We start from the raw sequence: 20369 nt of genomic DNA, 5'->3' as shown, positions 1-20369 counted from the left end.
CCTCAGTGCCGACACACACATAAACACACAGATTACCCTCCAACATTACGACTCCTCCCCTTTCTCCCCTGGCAGCTTAATAATTAATATGCTTATTTTTTGCCTCTTAGGCCGAAAGCCTTGGGTAAGTGGAGCAGCTATTGATGGGGGCAGCGGTGGGTAATGGGACATGAAAAGGACTTTTCTGTTCATCTCAGGTCCCCATGGAGATAGGGTGGGTGTTACTATATGCAACACCAGGCATGACTTCCCCATTTTTTTTTTTTTTTTAAGCGTTCCCTGACTTCTCTGCCACCTCTCTGTGGTACATTTATTTGTTGTGGTGCTAAAAAGATCTGGCTTCCATCAATAGTATTTTCTCTGAAGCTCTGTGTCAGTTTCCACCACATCTACCAGGTGTTGCCTCTTTGATAATGTCATATTCAGTTTTTATTATAGTCTGTTATTGCAACAACCAGGCTGGGAGGCCCATTTTATTGCCCATACACAGACATCGCTTTGGTCATGGAAGGGGTCTGAAAGCATTTGCTCCACAGTTGTGCTCTGAGACAATGTAATGTTGGCTGACATCACACACTGGGTGGGCAGTCTTACCTTGAGGACAGTGAAGCAGATAAAAACAGCAGGAAATTCAAGTGTTTTTGGACAGGATGTTTGAAATATTTGCCAGCTTTATCCTTTGATATTATAGAGACTCAAAAGGCAACGTTAGTTTATGCAAGAGGGTACAAATCAATGGCCGTCAATGACGGGAAACTCCATGATGGTGTAGACCTGCTCACACCAGGAGCTGCTTCGTCATTTAAGCAGTTTGCATCTTGAATGATAGTAGACCATTTGCAAACAATCCATTTGTTCATAGGTAGTCACTAGAACTGTCCCCTGAAAGTCCAGGCAGATCGAGCAGTCTTTGTTATTCAATTATTTGTTTATCAGGCAGCTGCAGACACAGAGGGTCAGAAGACAGCCTTTGCCCGATCAGGCTACAAGATAACCTTTTTTTCTCCCTTCTGCTCGGAGGTGGTGAAGATACAGTTTTCAGCTACTTAATGCAATAGCGTCTTTGGCTTTTGTTTGATATCTAGTGTTTGCAAAAAATTTAGTAGCACATTTATGCGCACTTAGCTTGGTTACTGTATCAAGGGAAATGTCACTGTCTCCCTGAACGCCCCACTGAAACGTGTTCAACCCTCAAATTCTACGTAGATAAACAGGAACAAATAGTCAGATATTTGTATTGAAAAGCCTCATCTGATTCAGTCAATATAATTCTGTCGGGTTCAGCTCTAGTATTTCAATTTTTAGTGTTGACACAGAGTGTGACATTTTATCCAGTGCAATATGTGGGAAATGTACCATTAGGTCTCAACTAGGCAACATACAATGCATTGGACAGTTTGGTACCTACTTTTGTGTCACAAGTTTGGACTTTCGGCCAAGTGCTGAAAGTGGCAATTCCCTGTGACAGCTTAAACTGTGTCATAAAAAAAAAACTCCCAGGCCCCCCTTTTTTTCTTTTTATTTTTAAGCTATAGCTGTATTGCACTATATTTAATATTACTTACAAAGCATTCAGTCTAACCTTTCGCCTAACGTGCATGCAACCTGAGGTGGGTAGGCAGGTGAGGCACCATTATACTGTCCATATCCCTGTTTGTCCCTCATGCATGCGTTCCAAGGGTTAGGTTATGCTAAAAAAAATAAGGCCTGAAAGAATGAACCGCTGTCCCTGAGGGAGCCGATGCAATAATCATTCAGTATATGGATATCCGCACTTGTTTTCTGAGTCTCTCCTGGAAGGCATTTGTAGTCGCAAAAAGTTCTGGTAATAGTTGTGTATAATGACAAAATGGGAGCTTGAGAGAGAAGTTGTCCAACAATCTACCAAGCAGTTGTGATATCTAAGCATGGTGTTGCCTTAACCCTTCCCTGGGAAGGCAGCGAAAGGTTTGACATACTGTACATGGCCTGTGGTGATGGTAGCTGCTCCAGCTGGTAAGCCTCCTCTGGCTTTGCCCAGTGCCCTTCTTTCAAAGCAGGCAGTTCAGGTTTTAGGTTTCAGTGTTTAAAAAGGTGGAAAGTTCCCAAACTGTTCCACAGTCTAAAACAACCAATCAAACACATTAATTTTGCGTAACTCTCTCAGGGTGGCACCAGTTAACAACCATGTTATGACTCTCCATGTGTCTCTCCTGGCGTCTCCCTTGTGTTGAATTAGCTGCTAATAACAATTCAGATTCCCCCACTTCCCCTTGGGTAGAGCTTAGATTCTCTGCCCAAGCCCGAACCCGAACCGGACCCGGACCCGGGGGCCGTAATTTCCTGCCACTATCCTCGGACTTGGACGGGTCAGGCTCCTCATAACAGACCTAGGCTATGGAACCAACTACTTATCACACCTGGCCCCCCCTTGACGGCGCCACTGGCCGCGCACATGTGAGTTATCAACGGTGATGCGTGGCAGCTTCGTCGAGTATACCAAGTGCAGCATGATGATGGTATATGACAGCAAAAAGATGGGGACCTTGACACTTAAGAGGCACATGATGAAGGCTTGCCATGGAAAGAAAGACGAGAGTCAGCCTTCAATGTTCACGTAGGTATCCTTAAAAAAAATGTTGGGTTTAAACCAGGCTTGGGCTCATAATTACAGTTAAAGGGACAGGACAGACCGGACTCGGACAGAACATGCACAGGCTCGGGTGGGGTTGGGCTGAATTTTTTTGGGACTGATCTAAGTTCTACCCTTGGGTAAAATAAGCACTCACCCTCTGAACTCTAAAACATTTATCTGGCTCAAAGACTTATAACTATACAATACCCCCTTTTCACCGAAATTAGCACATGTACACAGGTTTTTTAAACACGGGTAAACCCGCTAAAAATAGGCTATAGACTCCTTTCCCATTGCGGTAAGACCAGAGCTTCATGCACGGCTCTGCAGCAGTGTGTCATGTTCCACGTCACAGACGGGCCAAGTTTAGTGAACAGTAGATATGACCATAGAGACCAGTGAAAATGTTATGGTGTATACTTCTTTTTATATCTATATCAAACTTATTCAGTCTCTCTCTGAAACTCAAGGCAGTTGGATCGATGTTCGAGTGCTGCTTGAGTGGAGACACATGGTATTTTGTGCTGGCACGTCATTGCATCTCACCGGTAGAGGAGGTAAAATTAGCACATTCACCCGGGTGATGTGTCCCCATCGATTCTGATCGGAGCTGAAGGCGATAAAATACAAGTGACTACTGCTGAGTCATTTGATCTGCAAGTGAATGCCGATCAAAACCATTGCATTAAATGGCCAGATGTTAGTGGGTGTTAGTGGGGGGTTATCTGCAGCAGGAAATGGGCTTTATTATAATAAGAAATTTAGATGTTGTGCAGCTTTGGCAGAGTGCACTAAATGCTTTGTAGTTCCACTTTAAATCTACTTTACTGTCTTCTGGGTGGACTTTCCCACCTTGGCCGATTCACACCACACACAAGTGCTCTGTGAACACAGTGAGGGCAGTGGCCTGTAGTGTGTTACTGAATGTCTCTCAGTAGGCCTGGAAAAACAAGGCCTCAATGACGTGTTGTTGCCTTAGCAAATAATGCACTGAGTGAAGCCAACTTCCTCTTTGGTAAAACCGATATACTTGGTATGCTTGTGGTAAGATATGCTCTCTTTCCTCCCAGTCTTTCCATCTTTCCCTCTACTTCTCTCTGCCTCTCTCAGACCCCGTTTTTGTTTTGCCCATTCCAGAGCGTGGCTCATTTTAATTCAGCTGGCAGACTGATCACACATCAGCCTTGATAAGCTAAGTGGCCCTCAGCAGCATCAATTGAAGGTCCTTTTACTCTTTTTTAATCACTCACTTGTTTGTCCCCCATGTTAATCTTTCCTGTCTTACTTTTTTTGTCTCTTTCCTCATTTGTTTTCATGGTTTTGTTTTTCTCTCGTGCTTGTAGATTTGTCTTATCTCAAGGTATTGTGATATGATTTTCTCCTCCTCCTCCTCTGCCTTACCCATAAAGCTCAGATTACCAGGGTTTTATCACAGTTTAAGTTGAAAATAAGCAAGGATGCCCCCCCTCCATAACCATTCTGTCATGATTTTATTTTTTTCCCTCTTCTCATCTTTAAGCAGATGCTTTTCCTTGCTCAGTTATAATTCCATAATCCCCAAATCTCAGCCATTTTTCATAAAGACTCATAGGAAACAATTGCGTGAGGGATGGGCCAAATTTAATCAGCAGCCTGTGAATGCAATTATCTTGGTGGAGGAGAGGCGTATGTTTGGGGGATGGGGGCCATGGCCGACGCCCTCGTGCCATCTACTATACCTCAGCAAGGATCTCGGCAACATATCTCCTTCAGAGTGACACAGAGGATAAAGAGGACATGTTGTGTCTAAAATTAGATCAGTGTATCGATTTTAAAGATTGAATATTAGCAAAATTTGTCTATCAGTTGTTTAATGCAATCCATTTTTATCAAGCTCAGTTGTTATTTGTACTGAAATTTCCTTATTTTGAGTTTGACATGAGCCATGGCTAGAGTACAAAGAGTGCTTAGTTGTTGTATCAAGAGAAACAGTGGGTGAGTTGTGATGTAAATTATCAGATAATACCAAAGGTTCTTATTTTGCAACTTATTCAGCATGATCAGTACCTATTTCACATCTTAATATTTTGCTGTATCCTATGTCCAGTGTCCAATTCTTTTTAAACCTAACATCATTTTATACCCATGCCCAACTACTGCTGTGCATTCAGGCAGTTATTTCTTCTTATGTCCCCTCACAGACAGCCATTTCTCACACGTCCTCTCTCTCCATTTGTTGCTACAGTTTTATCCACAGCCCTACACCCCTCAAGACGATTTATGTCTTCTTCTCCACTGTAGTTTTTTTCCCCCCTTAGTCTCAATGTCACTTATTTTCAGCTGCCTTTAAGAGAGGTTTTGCAACTTGTTTTCCATCCAAACACTTAACTGCCAGGCAGGGAAAAATAGAGCTTTAAGTTTCAATGAAATAACAGGCCTTGGTGAGACTAACAGTTTCAAATTGAATGTTTTTTTCTTGCATTGAGATGCAAGAGGTTGTTCATTGCCCCAAAATATGCGCAGCAGTAACGTGGCGCTGCACACGTGATGATGCCCGCTGCAGCGGTCACTCAGACGTGAATGTCAGTCACCGTGGTAAAATTAAAAGTGCATTTAATGTGTGAGACCTGTGTGTCTCCACATATGGCAGAAACCTTGCAGATGTATACTGTACATACTGAACATAAACACTCATCTATAGCTGTGTTTTTCTCTGTGTTCAATCTTTAATATCTTCCTTCTTCTTCCATTCCAGTTTTATTTCAATTTCCCAACATGGTGTCATCCAGCTGTTTTGGTCTGACGATGCTTTTCTCTCCATAAACCTTTGCCAGTTTGTCTCTTTCTTCTACCAATCCATCAATATGAGACACATACACACACACAGCCCACGCTGCTGCTCTTGACCGCAGTGTGTTCAGAGACAGTCAAATCCCAGCGCTGCCATCTCTCTGGTGAACCTCTTGCGAAGCGCTTTTATGTAGTCGAATTAATGCAGTTGTTCTTTTCAGGTCAATAGTTAAACACATAAAAGTGCAATTACATTTGAATGGGTACCACCATTTCGCTTAGGGACTGCGTTAACAGTGTTAAAACTGCATGCCGTTCATGTGGGAGGTGCTCTATTTGTTGACCTTAAAGGAGATATGAAGTTTGTGATGCATGCTGCCAGACATTTCACACTATAGAACTTGTATTAAGGAATTCGTTGGTTAACAGGAGACTGAATTGGTCTTACTGTTCTATTCATGTGTATTTAGAGGTAGACCAGGTAATAAAGCATTACAATTGTCGAGTCTGTCTAGATATAAAAGTGTGCGTTAGTTTGTGTGTGTTGCTCTGAAAGAGAAAGGGCCCAATTTGGTGAGATAGCCCATATAAGCCTTAAAGTTTAGTTCTGAGTCAAAGATGATACCAAGGTTTCATTAACTTAATATTGCAGGTTATCACATACGTATGGCCTTCCCATGAGTCTGAAATACAGTGATCTGTGACGGTCTCATACGCATGTGTGGCCAGCAATGGCCATCAGTCTATGGTAAGAGACTCCTTACTATCCTTAAGTGAAGACTTTATGTTTTCCCATGTGGTGTCACACAGTTGCACTGTCTGTTTTGAGATTGTGGCGCAACCTCAATTCTGCAACCCTTCCCCCAAAACAATACCAAAGTGCGGTATATCCTTGCATATAAATCTTGCTATTTTGGCGGTGATGGCATTTTTATGTGCTTCTGGCAAAGGGCCTGCTGAAGTTTAGTGTGTTGAATAGTAGGCAGTCACTCGGGTGGCAAGCTATGTTAGCAGGTAAGTCCACAGATTTGTCATTGTTGAGTAAGAGTGTTGCTCTGTACAAAGTAAAACAGCCTTGACTTTGTTTGTTACTTTTCCATCTATGGTATACAACCCAAAATACTTCCATATGGTGCTTTTCAGATGTTTTGGTGTTGTGATTGTCGGCCTAGGGCAGCCAGTGTCCTCCATTCCGTAGCAAACAATGCGATAATTTGTTCAGCTTAGTTTACTGATGGGTCAGTATTGCGCGCAAGAGGTCAAGCTGATAATGACATTTTGGGGCACCCTCTGCTGGCTCACAAGGCAAAGTACTTCAAATGGCCTGCTGCACTCATAGACAGTAAATTAAGAGTCTGTTCCACTTATAGACTATAAAGTTTTAATTTGAACAGGTCATTACAGTTTGAAAATAAACTAAGTTTGTACGAACAGTTGAATTTTGAACAAGAAGTGACAGCCCTATTGCCTAATGGCTATGTGAATGTGTTAGATGATTTATATTTGTTGAACCTGATAACCCATAAGTAACATTTTATTTTTATCCTAGTTCTACTGTACAAACTTTTTGTGGAATCCAGAAACTAATATCTAAAATACACCTTAAAAGACTATCAATTTGGCACTTGCCTTTAGGACTCAGCCATATAAAGCTGTATGTCAACAGCATAGCTTTGGACAGGGGTGACATGTCTCATTATAACACCAACAAGGGGTAACATATATAGACTGACAAAGCACTTCCCTGATTTTAAACCTTAAATTTAGTTTGCTTTTCACACAGAGTACTACTGAACCTGTGAAAGCAGTTGTATAATGTCATTAGGCACTCAGGAGGAAGCTTCCCAAAGAGCTTGACCAATAATAATGACTACAAGTCAGTATATACCGTCCTTCGATGCTTCATTTTCAAACATTCTTTTTAAAAAGTCTTTCTATTGTGACTCTGTCAGCTTTGTCAAAGTGCAGTGCAAAATTTCTGGAGTGGTGGCCGAAGGACTGACCCTTGTGGAACCCCATAAGTTATTTGTTTTGAGAAAGAACTCTCTGTAATAAAGAAAACTGAAAAGAAAAAAAAATGTGTTATGAGACTATTTGAAACACTTTGGTGAATATGTGTTTTGCATCTGTATGTCTGCCGATCTGAGAAATTTTTTTGCCAATCTTTGTCAAACAAGAAAACTAAATGTGTGCAAACACACAGTTTACTCTTTTTTACAGACAGACATTCTGATGTTCTTTCTATTCTTCTTCCATGCCATTGCACACACAGACTCATGCACTCTGGCAAACACTTTTTCTTGTCTTTCACCTGCATGCAAGTACACACAGATAAACACATACACTTTACTGGGATCTGCAAGCATTTCCTTGGCAACAGTGGGGACTGGAGGGCATGGATGGAACTGTGTAGCGGCAGCAGATGATGGATGGGAGGGGAGATCACCTATTTGTAGAGCAAAGGCAGAGATTTGCTGTCCTGACATCTCCTGTCGGCAACCGAGCAACTCGGAGCATGGTGATTGACGCAGCGCTGTGTGGCAACATGAGCAGCGTCTGGAAACACAGAAAATGTCTTCTTCTAGAGCTTATTGTTGGTTGTTTATCAGTGCTGTTTTAAGTCTGTGTTTTTTGCTCAGCAGGAGTGCTGAAGATGCATGAAGAGGCTGTGGCCTCTGGAGTGGTTCGATTTCATCAAGTAGTTCCACACACTAATTGATGCATTGAATATTCAACCTTTACAACCATATTTTAGACACTCACAATTTCTTTCTGTCTTACTTTTCTTTTCTTTTTTCTTCTCAGTAGTCATCATCGATCACGACTGATGAACAGATTCACTGATGGATGATGGATTAGAAAAATAGATTTCTCCCATTATCTGACATCCATCACTCTAATTCATCTATTCTCAAACCATTCAAACAGCATGTTCAGTCTTTACTTTGCCCAATCTTTCACTCACTCATTTTTCTAATGTATTCCTTTATTGTCAAACAGGAAGTGGTCCAGTGCAGTCAGCAGCTTCTTTTTTTTCTTTGTGCATTCTGTGTCTGTGAGAGTACATTAAGACACTCTGTACTGTTTTATCTAGCTTCCCTATAGGACTACCTACTGATTATTGTATATCCATCTTCTGTTGCTGTATCTGTAGTTGGGAAGGGTGTTGTTATGGACCAGCAGCCTAGCTACTGAGTGCCTCCCAGTACATAGGTTTTTATTGTCTGCCACTGTAACAGTCTGATAAAGTGTGTATCTCAAGCAACTCATAACAACAGTTGCAGAGGGCCAGCAGAGTACAGTAGTGCTGACATTTCCCACCCACATTTTCCCAAATCTTGTAGGAATTCAAATCAGTGACCCACTGGTTACAAGCCGGCTGATAAAGCCAGCTGGTAATTTAATGGATGCTCAAGGCACGTATAGTAATGAGGGCCTCATTACTGCCAACCCTAAGCAAGGCATGTGAGTGTGCGAATATGTTTTTAGCATGCTTCTTTCTGTGTGTGCGCGGACTGTACGTGTGCACTCATCTCTTATTTTGGCATTTCTGCCAGTCTGTGTGTTGAGTGCATCCTAGCAACAGCTCCAGCATTCCACTGCAGCTGGGGTGTACAGCAGGATCTGTGCCCCAGCATTTAGCCTCTTTGACCCAGAATGCATCCTCATCTTCCCGCAGAGTTTCTCCCCTCTGTTCCACTGAGCTGATAGCAGCGCTGAGCCGAAACCAAGTTGAAGCTCTCGGAGTCAATGAGACAGTACAGTGGAGACATAGGGTAAAATCCCCAGTCCCACTGCTAGAGGAGTGAAGAAACTCTTCTGTCTCTCTGATTGAATACCTGTCTATCTGCTGTAATTGCCTGACTGTTTGAGTGTCTTTCTTAATCTACTTGCTGCCTTTCTGTCTTTCTAACTACTGCCTAGCTGGCTGTGTTTCCTCTTACTTATCAAGCCAGCTTGTTTTCCTTCACATTTATGTGTATCCACCTCCCAGAGAGGGACTGAAGTTAAGATATCGAGTGAGTGTGTTTTTTGTATGTATTGATGGTAGCAGTCTAGCACATGGACCTTCTTCAGTCTAAAGAATAGACTATTGGCGATGTTCGATAATACAGTCCAACACTTGAGCGAGTCAATCATTTATTATTGTGCTTCTGTTGTCCTACATATTTCTTCATTAAACAATCCACACAACACTTATTAATTCACTCTCACAAACTCATTATTATGGCTTTTTTTCTGATCATTGGTTTGCTATTTGCCTCCCAGTCTTAATCAAACTCATCCCCACACTGCAATAAAGAAAAAAAAAATCTCAACAAGCACTTACCATCAAAATAATTGCCTGCATACATTTGTTCTGCCTCCCTGAATTTCATATTGTTTTCCTCCAACGGTCATGCGGCCTGATATTGAAGATTGCTGTGCCTTTTGAAGCCATACACTCATTCAGAGATGCTTGGAGTTGCTCTCGGGACGAAGCGGGAGGGGAGGGGGTAGTTTGGAAACACGGGCTGTAGCTATGTGAACAAACTAATTAAGACATTTTCTCTACCCACTAATCAACAACAGGATTTAACCATTGATCTCCCCCTGGCCACCAACAGTACACCTAGCAAATGTGCAAGCCAAGCATTTACTTGTAATGAAAGCAAGACGTGCGTGAGTTTTGCATGATGTTGTAGACATTATGTAATATCCGTTTGTTAATTATTCATATCTTGGGGACAGAGGCCATGGGAAATACTGTAACTGTCCTGGGCAAAGCGCCAGCAAGGAGCCAATTAAGCCATTATCCAGCATTCTGAACTTAGCTCATGTCACACTGTTGATAAGTGTGTTGTGTGTGTGCGCTTCATGTCCAAATGCACCATGTGTGCAAGAAGTATTAAAAGATGGTGGAGCCCTCTGCATTGTGGTTGAGGGTCACTTGTTGTGACAGTGTTGAACAGAGAGTTTTTTATTCTTCAGTGTGTTTATACAATGTGTTTGAGAGTGTGAATGCAGCTCACGTCCAGCTGGAATTAGTGGAAACGCCTTGTCTCACTTGTTTACCACACACAATAATTCTGGCAATTGTTTTTTGGCAAACTTGTTACTTAAATTCAACTCTCCTGTTTACATTTCCAAATTAGGGACATGGAAAAAGTGTAGTTGTATCCGTGTGGCATGCTGATGAGTATGGCTCAAGTTTACAGATGTGAGCACATTCCCTTGACTGATGAATGATGGACAGCATATATAAGGTCCACTGTCACAAAAAAAAAAAAAAAGAAATCAAAGATGGAATACAGCAGCTCAGGTGACAGAAGAAAATGTTGGCATTGTTTGTTTCTGCAAAACACAAATATGTTACATGTTTACATTACATAGGTATCATATCAGTGTTTCTAAATTTATGTATGTATATATGTATATGAGCTTACTTTGTCATCAGGAGAAATAGGGAATGTATGATGGCATGGCACCTAGGCATTGGCAAGACAGTTGCCAAGCTGCAGACCTCTGCAGACCAGGGATCTTATTTATAAAACAATGTGTAGGATCCATACTAAAAATGTACGGACAAAGGCCAAAAATGGCGTGCGCCAAATATATCCGACAATCTCTACAGTCAGGATTCAGCCTCATCATCTGTGTCTCCAAAATGTTGGTAAGCATGGGTCAAAGTTTCTCCCATCAAGTCTGTTATAATAGATCACAACTTTTGCATACTCCTCTTTCAGGCCTCGTTTTGTGTGTACGTAGTGTTTATAAATGAGACCCCACATGTTTTTTTTTTCTTTGTGAGACATTGGTGGCATTTCCAGCCATAACTGTACCACCCAAACTCAGGTGTTTTTCACCATTTCCATCAGCTATTGTGCCACCAAAACCAGGTTAACAATGGTAATTTGATTGTGCCACCAAAAGCGTTTTTTAGTCGGACATTGGAAGCATATCCGACAGCATTGTGCTACCAAAACCAAATGTTTTTTTTAACAAGTTATTGATGGCATTTCCAGACATGATTGTGCCACTAAAAGCATGTAATTTTTAGTCAGACACTGGCTGCATATCCAGCGGCAATGTGCTGCCAAAGCAGCATTTACAGCAGGGATTATGTCACCAAAACTGAATGCTTTTTAGTGAGACATTGATGCCAATTCCAGTCGTGTTTGTGCCACCAAACACAATTTTTGGCAAATCATTGGCAGTGTTTCCAGCCATGATTGTGCCACTAAAAGCAGAGAGATCTGCTTCATTTCCAGTGATGACTGTGACAGCAGAACCGGGTGTTTCTTAGTGAGACATTAGCTGCATTTCCAGTTGTGGTTGTGCCACCAAAAGTGGGTGTTTTAAGCCAAAACATTATCTTTTCCTCACCATAACCATGTGTTTTTAGAACCTAAACATAACCAAACATTAACAGCATTGTTGCACACAAACAAACATAAAGTTTCAACATTTTCCTTACATAATATAAATCTTACATGCATCTTACATTACATGCATATCCGTCATTCTAATGTGCCTCCTCTTCTATTTCAAGTCACTATACTTTAAACTACACTATTTGAGTGTGTAAGCTCCACAGTGTTCAGATTTCAGGCCTTGGAGTTGATTTTTAAGCTACTGTTAAGAAAGCTTTATAGACTCAGAAAATAATACAAGTATGACAATAACTTGGTCAAAAAGAGATTGAGATGGAAGCTGCATTTTTACTAATTGTAGAGTCAAAATACCAGTGTTAAAAGATCTGCCTTTGCATGTCTCCATCTGACATTTTACTCAGGATGCCAAGTGTGGGAGCTAACCTTAGAGACAGACAGCTGGCTTTGAATGTATGTGCTTTATTTACATATAAATTACTTTGACATTTATGCATTTATTCAGCAGTATACAAAGGTTATATACATTCCACAGGACTTTTAAAGCCCATTAGAACCTCTGTGAACTGGGGCTAAATATGTCTTGGATATGTTTACACCTGAATTTGACATATTTTGGCTCCAATTACAATCCCACCAGCCAGTAGGAAGGCAAACGCTCAGGAGGAAGTGCTTGTATCTTGCCTAACCAGGGTTGAGATGTCCTGCTGGTGTTTTTGTCATAATAACTGCTTTGCTTTGTGTGTTGGTTTGTCCATTGCCCTACTTTGCCAGCAGCATCTTATTGTGCAAACAATTTGAATTTGAGACGCGGCCTCCTCCTAGCCGAGCGATATCCCTCCTGTGGTGAGAGGCAGGATTAATTTCTCTCCCTAACTCCCACCGCACATGGAGGAAGATAGAGAGGGAGAGCCGAGGTTGGAGGGGGATGGGGGCTTGTGTAGGTAATACCACCACCACCTATTATCCAAGGAGTATCATTTAATCGGGCCTTTGTGGGACGATATTGTATTTGGCTGTTTCAGTGTGGTGCTGGCGGGGCGCCTCATGTATGATTATGTGTCTCATCGGTTTCAGCCCTGTGTCAGTAATCTGTTTGTAGCGAGATAGAGAACACACAAGCTCTGTAAATAATGCAAATCTGCTACTGGGCTTCACTTTGTCTTTCTCTCCTGCCATCCTTCTCTCTGTGGCTTTCTTTCTCCCATCTTTATCTGTCTCTCTTTCTTTCTCTTTCCCATTCTTTCTCACATAAAAGTCAGGATTAGGCATTCTCTAAACTCCTGCACAACAATAATCGGAACCACCCTCCGTATCCAATCATTCAACAGAATGTGTGTGTGTGTGTGTGTGTGTGTGTGTGTGTCTGTGTGTGTGTGTGTCTGTGTGTCTGTGTGTGACGAAATGAACCAATCCTCTGACAATCATTGGTTTGACAAGGCGATGCATACTCTCATGGCAAGATGTATGACTTTTTTGCCCACCACCTTAATGAAATATAAAATTACAAACTTTCTCGGGCTACTGTCCCTTACCGGGGCTTAAATCACGAATGGATTTCGTGTTGTGATGCTAGTGAGGTATAATTGATCCTGTCTGCTCACGGCGTGGGAATAGAACAATGGGAAAAACAACAAAATGGGAAAAGATCAGAGGTTGTAATAACCGCAATATGACACGGCTTTGTCTGGGCTGCCTCACAACAACAACAACCATCATCAGATGTGTGTGTCGCCCGAACCCCAACCCCACACTTGCCCTCAGATGGAAAAAAAAGAATAAAGTGCCGACCCAGTAGAGTGATTAGGGATTTTGATTTGAACATGCAGAGTCTGGCCATGTCAGTTGCTAATTATAAAATGATAGGGGGAAAAGGCTTGCAATTAAAAATCACATCAGGAGCCTGGTAGCAGGATTGCTGGATTAGGTGCATCCTCCAGGCAGAAACAGTTAGGCACCCAGGAAGCCCTTTGTGTATCTGAATTGACTTCATGCTCCCTTTCTTCTTCACAGAGATCCTCAGTGGAGGCGTGTATGTTGACCAGAACAAGTTCCTGTGCCATGCAGACACAATCCATTGGCAGGACATTGTCAAAAACCCTCGGCTCCATGATGTGGTGGTGCCCACAAACAGCAGTGTCACATGTAAGTAACTTTACGAACACAAATGTAGAAGACAAGAAGACTGGATTTGACTTCAACCTTTCTTTAAAGGAAGTTTTTACTGAGAGCGTTGCTGCACAGTTAAATCAAAGTCCAATCTGTTGAACACTGCTGAGTAGCGGCACTGAAGCAGTTGAGGCTTAAAAGAGTTCTCACCAATTTAGTAGCATAAATTCTAGTGCAGCATTAGCATCATTGGTTTTATGATAAACAGTTTCAGAAAAGTATCACAGATGCAGCACGACAAGAGATATCACATTTGTTCTACACCTTCTTCTTCTTCTTCTTCTTCTTCGTCTTCTTCTTCCTCCATTACCAGTATTGGGGGTCACGCTTTACAAAGTAGCACATCACAGTAATACATTACTTTTAAGCAGTAATGAAGTAACATAACACATCACCAGTAGGATTTTGGGCAATATTATCACATTTACGATGTCACATAACGTGTTGCCACCTGAAATAAACTGTTTATTTTTTTCATTTTTCATTTATCCACACTGATCCACACCACTCAACTTCCGCAAGTGCAACAACAGAAAAAAAAACTGCTCCAAAGGTTGCTGTGTGTTGTCATATCATTGATTATACGCTATCTTGTAGAAGGGTGGGCAAGTAGCTGGCCTCTGGTTTGTTTTTTCCCTGTCCAATGATGTCACATCTAGGTGATTTTAGTATATGTTGGATGATTCCATTCACATTCCCTACAACCGCAGAGCAATTCTGGCACACAGTCCCGTTCTTACCCATAACTTTCTCTCCGGTGCTGCTGCAGCTGACTGGCAGGCCCGGAACTGGCAGAAGGGTCTTCCAGTTCTGGTGTATACTTGAGCCTGTCATAGTGACTGACCTGCAAGCCGTTCCATTAGTTGTGCTAATTATCGGACTTTGATCCTCTGCCTGACCCTCCCTGTGTCCAAGGCCATCATTTATTTTAAACGGTCTAGGCTATTAATTGGTTCCATATCATCACGCTATTATTAATATAAGCAGGGGATTTTAGTACAAAGTGGTAACTGCTGTATGTGAAAGCATGAATGGGTCAGACCTGCAGCGCTGGATTTGAAAAGAACTGTAATAAACTGGAGCTTCTGTGCTTTCAAGGTAACTGGTAATATGCAATATATTACATTATGAGAGTAACTTGCCCAACACTGTCCAATACCCACAATGGAAGTTGACCACCAACACATTGAAAACGACCAATGCATTATGCTTTTAGCAGCTTATGTAGCTATGAGACGCTAGCAGATATGAGGAGCAGGCTGCAAATGTCATATTAACTCACTCTTTCTAATTCCACACCGCCAACTTTTTTCATTATCAGTTTTGTTGTCTTGAGTCACTACAATTTATCAGATTTTCCGCAGCTCCCCCTGAAGCTTACTTATACTCTTACTTACTTCAACATTTAGCTTAAAACACATTTTTTCACACTTTCAGTTGCACTCCCCAAGACCTGTAAACTGCCCTTGATTTGTGAAATCGGCCCAGTTCCACTTTAATTGCCTCGCTCAATAGCACTTGGTGGTAATGAAAGAGCAGGCGAGTGCTGCTCTTTTACTTTACCCAGATTTACCCTGTAACCTTCAAGTCCTCACATCAGTCGTACCAAATGAGTCTTTTTGGCTACAAAAGTTTAAACCTTTTCAAAATTTCCTTTATTGTTACTGCACGTATAAACCACAAAGATTCTTGTGTTTTGTACTGTTGCTATATTTTGATGCACAGCTCTCCCAAGGTTTTGGAATTTAAAATCACTTTTACATTCCTCACTGCAAGTTCAGACTGTAATTATTTTTTCACCACAAACGGCGGCAATGGTTGGCACCTCTAAGGGTGTTTTCGTAGTAGGTACCATTGAGTCCCAGTGGGCATTTGTATGTGGGGCCCATGTGGATAGTTAATGGGCTGAAAAATGGGCCTTATATGGGACTGCCCACAGGTGTCATATTGGCCCCCTTGACATTTGCCCACATGGATGGGTTTACCCTGGGCCCCAGATAAGATGCCCATTTCAGACCAATATCCACTTTGTACTCAGGTAGCCCCAGCACGTGGGCAAACTCACCCATATGGGCAATTGGTATGGGGCCAATATGGAACACATGGACAGTCCAATATAGGGCCCATTTTTTAACCTATTTACTACCCAGATACAACTGTTGTCTGGGGTTGTACTATAGGTGAGTATGATGGCCCCCTTCTCTTCTCACCTGCCACGTAACTTGCAGGTTAGAAATGTTCCGTAAACGAATACACTTGCGTCATTATCTACGTGATATTTTTGCTGCGCTACAGTGTAATAAAGGCTCTGCAGACGGACACTGCTGCCCCGGGGACCATTAACAGCAGGGATTGGTGGAGCAGGGAGGCAAAATTCTGCCCCTGGCTTGAGGAGGAGCCACTGCTGTCAGATACTGAGCACTCCACTCCTGCCGGAACTTTGTCTGCAGGCTAAAGGCAGCAGCAAAGCTGTATCTGGGTCCGTCCGGGCTGTGCTGCCATCTGATATAGCGGCATCAGTATTAATTTGAGACTGACTTTATAGCCAGTTTAGAACTCCTTGTAGTCCTGTTACACAGCAGTCCACTTCTGTGTTATGGTACAGTTGGTGTTTCAAGTGGTCTAGAGCCTTTTTCTTGGGGAGTTGTGGCGGTAAATGAGGATAGGATCTCGATTTAAAGCATTGTCAACTCTACCTGAAGGTTCCTGGAACTGGACATGTACAGCACTCTGAGCAGACTCAAAGTTAAGTTTGGAAAAGCAGTGAGTTGCGACAAGAAAAGTGGTCCAAAGAAGTCCCCACATCTCAACCTGCTCCATTCACAATAAGTGACCGAGTGTAAGCAGCAAAACATTGTCATCACAAAACCACCCCTTGACCCCATTCTGTCACTCTGCTGTCTTAACAGTCCACACTGACTGCTCATTCACATCACATTAATGCCCTGCTGTAGCCAGCTGGAAGACATGTTAATAGATGTTTAGAATTATGAAGGGATTTATTTATTAAAATAAACACGTTCAATCTGTCTGGGGTGAAGGGGGTTGGGGGTTGAGGTGGTTGTCAGTGACGTTAAGATGCATTAAGTCACCTCTTCCGACCCTTTACTGTTCATTTACTGACTTAACCTCTTAACACACGCTGCTTTTGTTATTAATTTAGTGCTCAAGCTGTTTGACATTTAAATCTCTTGTTGTTGTTGTTTTTTTCTTCTTAAGCTCTCTAGTCTCGTTCATCAACAAATACAAAATTACATAATAAAATACATTATGGTTATGGAAGAAGACAGTGTCTGCATATGTCCTTGGATTTCCTCACACAGTGCTCGCTGAAGGCTCCAGATGCAGATTAACAGCTCCGAGCATTGATATTCTGCTCAATCACCCTCCTCCCTGCAGCCCCGTTAGCCCTGGATCGACCCTTACTCCTGTGCAAGTCTTCCACTCCGCCAAAAGATCAAGGGTCTCCCAACCTGTAATCCACAATTGAGAACATAATCTCCATTTCATTCTTTGGGGAGACACAAGATTTACACTGTTATTACTTGTGACTTATTTGTGCCACGGTTGTTGTGTTTATTGGTTCTCTTTTCAAAACCAGGACGGTAATTTTAAAATCCATGCCCCGTTGATCCAGTCAAAAACCCGGCCATCTGTCTTTCGCCCCACACCAGCCCTGGCATGGCAGCATTCTCGACATTTTAACCTTCGAGGGCTGTTTTAAGAAAGCTGTAAAAGATTATGGTGCAGGAAGAGGGGTGGGACAGGTTTATTCTAGGTCAGTGAGAATTTATAAGTTTAGATAGTGAAGACCTTGGACACTAAATGAAAACTCTTTGTCTTGACTTCACAGGGCTGAGAGGAGAACAGAGATATAACTAAGTGCAGCAGAGGTGCTGCACACTTGGCACTGTCAGACAACCACTTATGGCTGGCAGACATTTGTATTATTTCCTTGTTTGGGTGCTGCTTTTCATACAGTCAAGGCTGTCGACCTCTCTTTCTCAAGCATTGTCAAAGTGCTGGTTTGAGAGGACCAGGCTGGAGAAACAGAGAGAAGCAGAGGGGCAGACTGGAGAAAGACAAAGAGAGACAGGGATAGACGTTAAGTGAAAAAGAGCCACAGAAGAGTGATGAATCAGCGAGGGGTGGATTGAGGATGAAAGAGATGAAATGTTTGGTGGAGAGGGGCACGGACGAGGAAGAAGAGGAGGGCAGAAGATGGAGAGGCTTGTGTTGGGGAATAGAGTCAGTATCGATGCTAATAGCTCTCATCTGGAGAGGCTGATGGACAGAGGACAGCACTTCTGCACTTATCCAGGCTCACTTCCCCCGCAGTCAATTACTAGACAGTCAATTAAGTCCTCCAAAAAACCCAGAAAGGCACCGGCTGAAGCACTGAGGGTATGATGCGGCTTTCTGCTCAGGCTTTCTGCTGCTTTACTGCTTTTTATCTCAACATGATGTGTTCTAGTTTCATGCTGGGCTGATTGAGAGTGGAGCAACATAAATAATTTTCTTGTTTTTCGCAAGACAACCTGTGCCAAGGTTATTTAAGTTTTTCCTATGACTGGAACAGCACATACCAGTCAGGGGAGAGGATGTGCTGTTACTAAAAGACAGAAGGTTTCATCATCTTTCTTGCATAATTATAGGAATACCTGGAAGAACAAATGGTTAAATTCCAGTCCAAGTGAATGTTGAAAAATGACATTGAGTTAGTAATTACAACAGTTATTTAAATCAAATCAATTAATTAACCTATCTTCATCATATAATTAACCACATACCACACCTAAGAAGTAATCAAGTACATTTCTTGCAGATTGTGAGTGCTTGATAATTATTATAACTGGAACCTGGCATAATTAATGCAAAGTTCTTGAAATGCACTTATAAAGATGACTGATATCTTAAGAACAACACTTCAAGTCAATTTAATCCCCCTACACAGAAAACATCACACAAGCGCACACACACAAACACACATTAGGTGCATTTAAAGGTGAGCTAAAGAGACACCTACCTCCTCACTCACTTTTTGGATCAATTTGGGCTTCAGTGAAGTGCTTGATGGCACACAGACTCAGCTAACTGCCTCTAACCCATTTTAGGGTTCAGCTAATATGGATTTTTGAAGGCTGGTACTGATCACATTTTGTGATTAAGCAACCATTTGAAATGCCAATCATCTTTTCCCTTGGACTTGTGTGCAGGTCAGAAGTGCCATCGTTCCTGTAATGGTCGTTGCTGGGGACCCAAAGAGGACCAGTGTCAGAGCTGTAAGTACATTACTGTTACTATTACTAACATGTGGCCTTTTAGGAACTGTTTGTTACTTCAGAGGAGAGGGGCTGGCAGGGGTGTGACTTTTTTTTTTTTTTTTTCTACAAACATTTTTGTGTGAGCCTCTCTGACTGACCGGGGGAAAATGCATGATCATTTCTCCACCATAAATGGCTATATTTTTTTTTTTTTATATTCATGCCAAATGTAGGCATTGGAGCCAGTGCAACGAGCATGGAGCATGGACAACACTGGAGGGAGTAAAAGTTATCACCAAAACACAGTTTATTTTATTTTATTTTATTTTATTTATACTTTATTGCAAAGATTGACGACAATTGTTTTTTTCATGTGCATCACAAATTTTTTTAAATATAAATTATAAAAATGAAGTGACACATACTCAACATAACCACAAAAATATTGAATATAAATAAATACAAATAAATACAAGGTTTTAAATACATGAAAATACTAAAAAAAAAAAAAAAACGGGGGTTGGGGGTCTTCACATGAGCTGTGTGTGTGTGTGTGTGTGTACTTATGAGGAATATGTGTGCACCTATACATATACATATACAGTACATACACATTACACACACAAATCACAGCCTGCACACAACTGGCATTCGCAACACGTGCATGTTGATGACTGTTATCTTAAGTAAACCATGACATACACAACAGTGGTAGCTGTGGCCAGAATCATATGGCTTGGCACACATTAGTAGATTTAAAAAGCATTTGGATGTTCAGAAGTTACTTTCAAACAAAATCCTGGAGTTGAAAAAAGCCTTGGTTTACTGCACTAAATTAGCTCTGGGGTCGGTCTGTCCCCACTTAACTCCAGATTTTCATTAAAAGACCAGTGTGTAGGGAGATGGTAGAAATGGAATATAATGTTCATAAGTATGATCTCAAAAGTGTATCATCACTTGAAACTACGAATTATTTTGTTTTTGTTTGGTAAAAATTCTGCAAGGACGCTCTTAAATTCTGGTGCCTCCCCCTACCCATTTTGCACCCCTCCCCCTCTCATAAATAACAAACAGTCCCTTAGTGGTTTCCTGTGAATGGCATCTAGTGCCACAGTTCGTATGGTTGTATGCATATATGCACATAGATGGTGTATAAACATTGTTCACTTTAAAGATATATGA

General features: G+C 41.8%; 1 protein-coding gene across 2 annotated transcripts in view; it reads left to right on the top strand.

Annotated features, from left to right (window-relative positions):
• The window catches only part of LOC125900168 (receptor tyrosine-protein kinase erbB-4-like), a 479428-nt gene that overhangs the window by 281468 nt on the left and 177591 nt on the right, over positions 1-20369 (top strand). For both annotated transcript variants that reach the window (XM_049595048.1, XM_049595047.1), the window contains exons 4-5: positions 13768-13899; positions 19140-19205. In XM_049595048.1, the coding sequence (XP_049451005.1) occupies positions 13768-13899; positions 19140-19205 (198 nt within the window). The remainder of the gene's footprint in view (positions 1-13767; positions 13900-19139; positions 19206-20369) is intronic.

The sequence above is a fragment of the Epinephelus fuscoguttatus genome, linkage group LG13 (genome assembly GCF_011397635.1).
Source record: "Epinephelus fuscoguttatus linkage group LG13, E.fuscoguttatus.final_Chr_v1".
Classification (NCBI taxonomy): domain Eukaryota; kingdom Metazoa; phylum Chordata; class Actinopteri; order Perciformes; family Serranidae; genus Epinephelus; species Epinephelus fuscoguttatus.
This window is presented reverse-complemented; position numbering and strand designations above follow the sequence as displayed.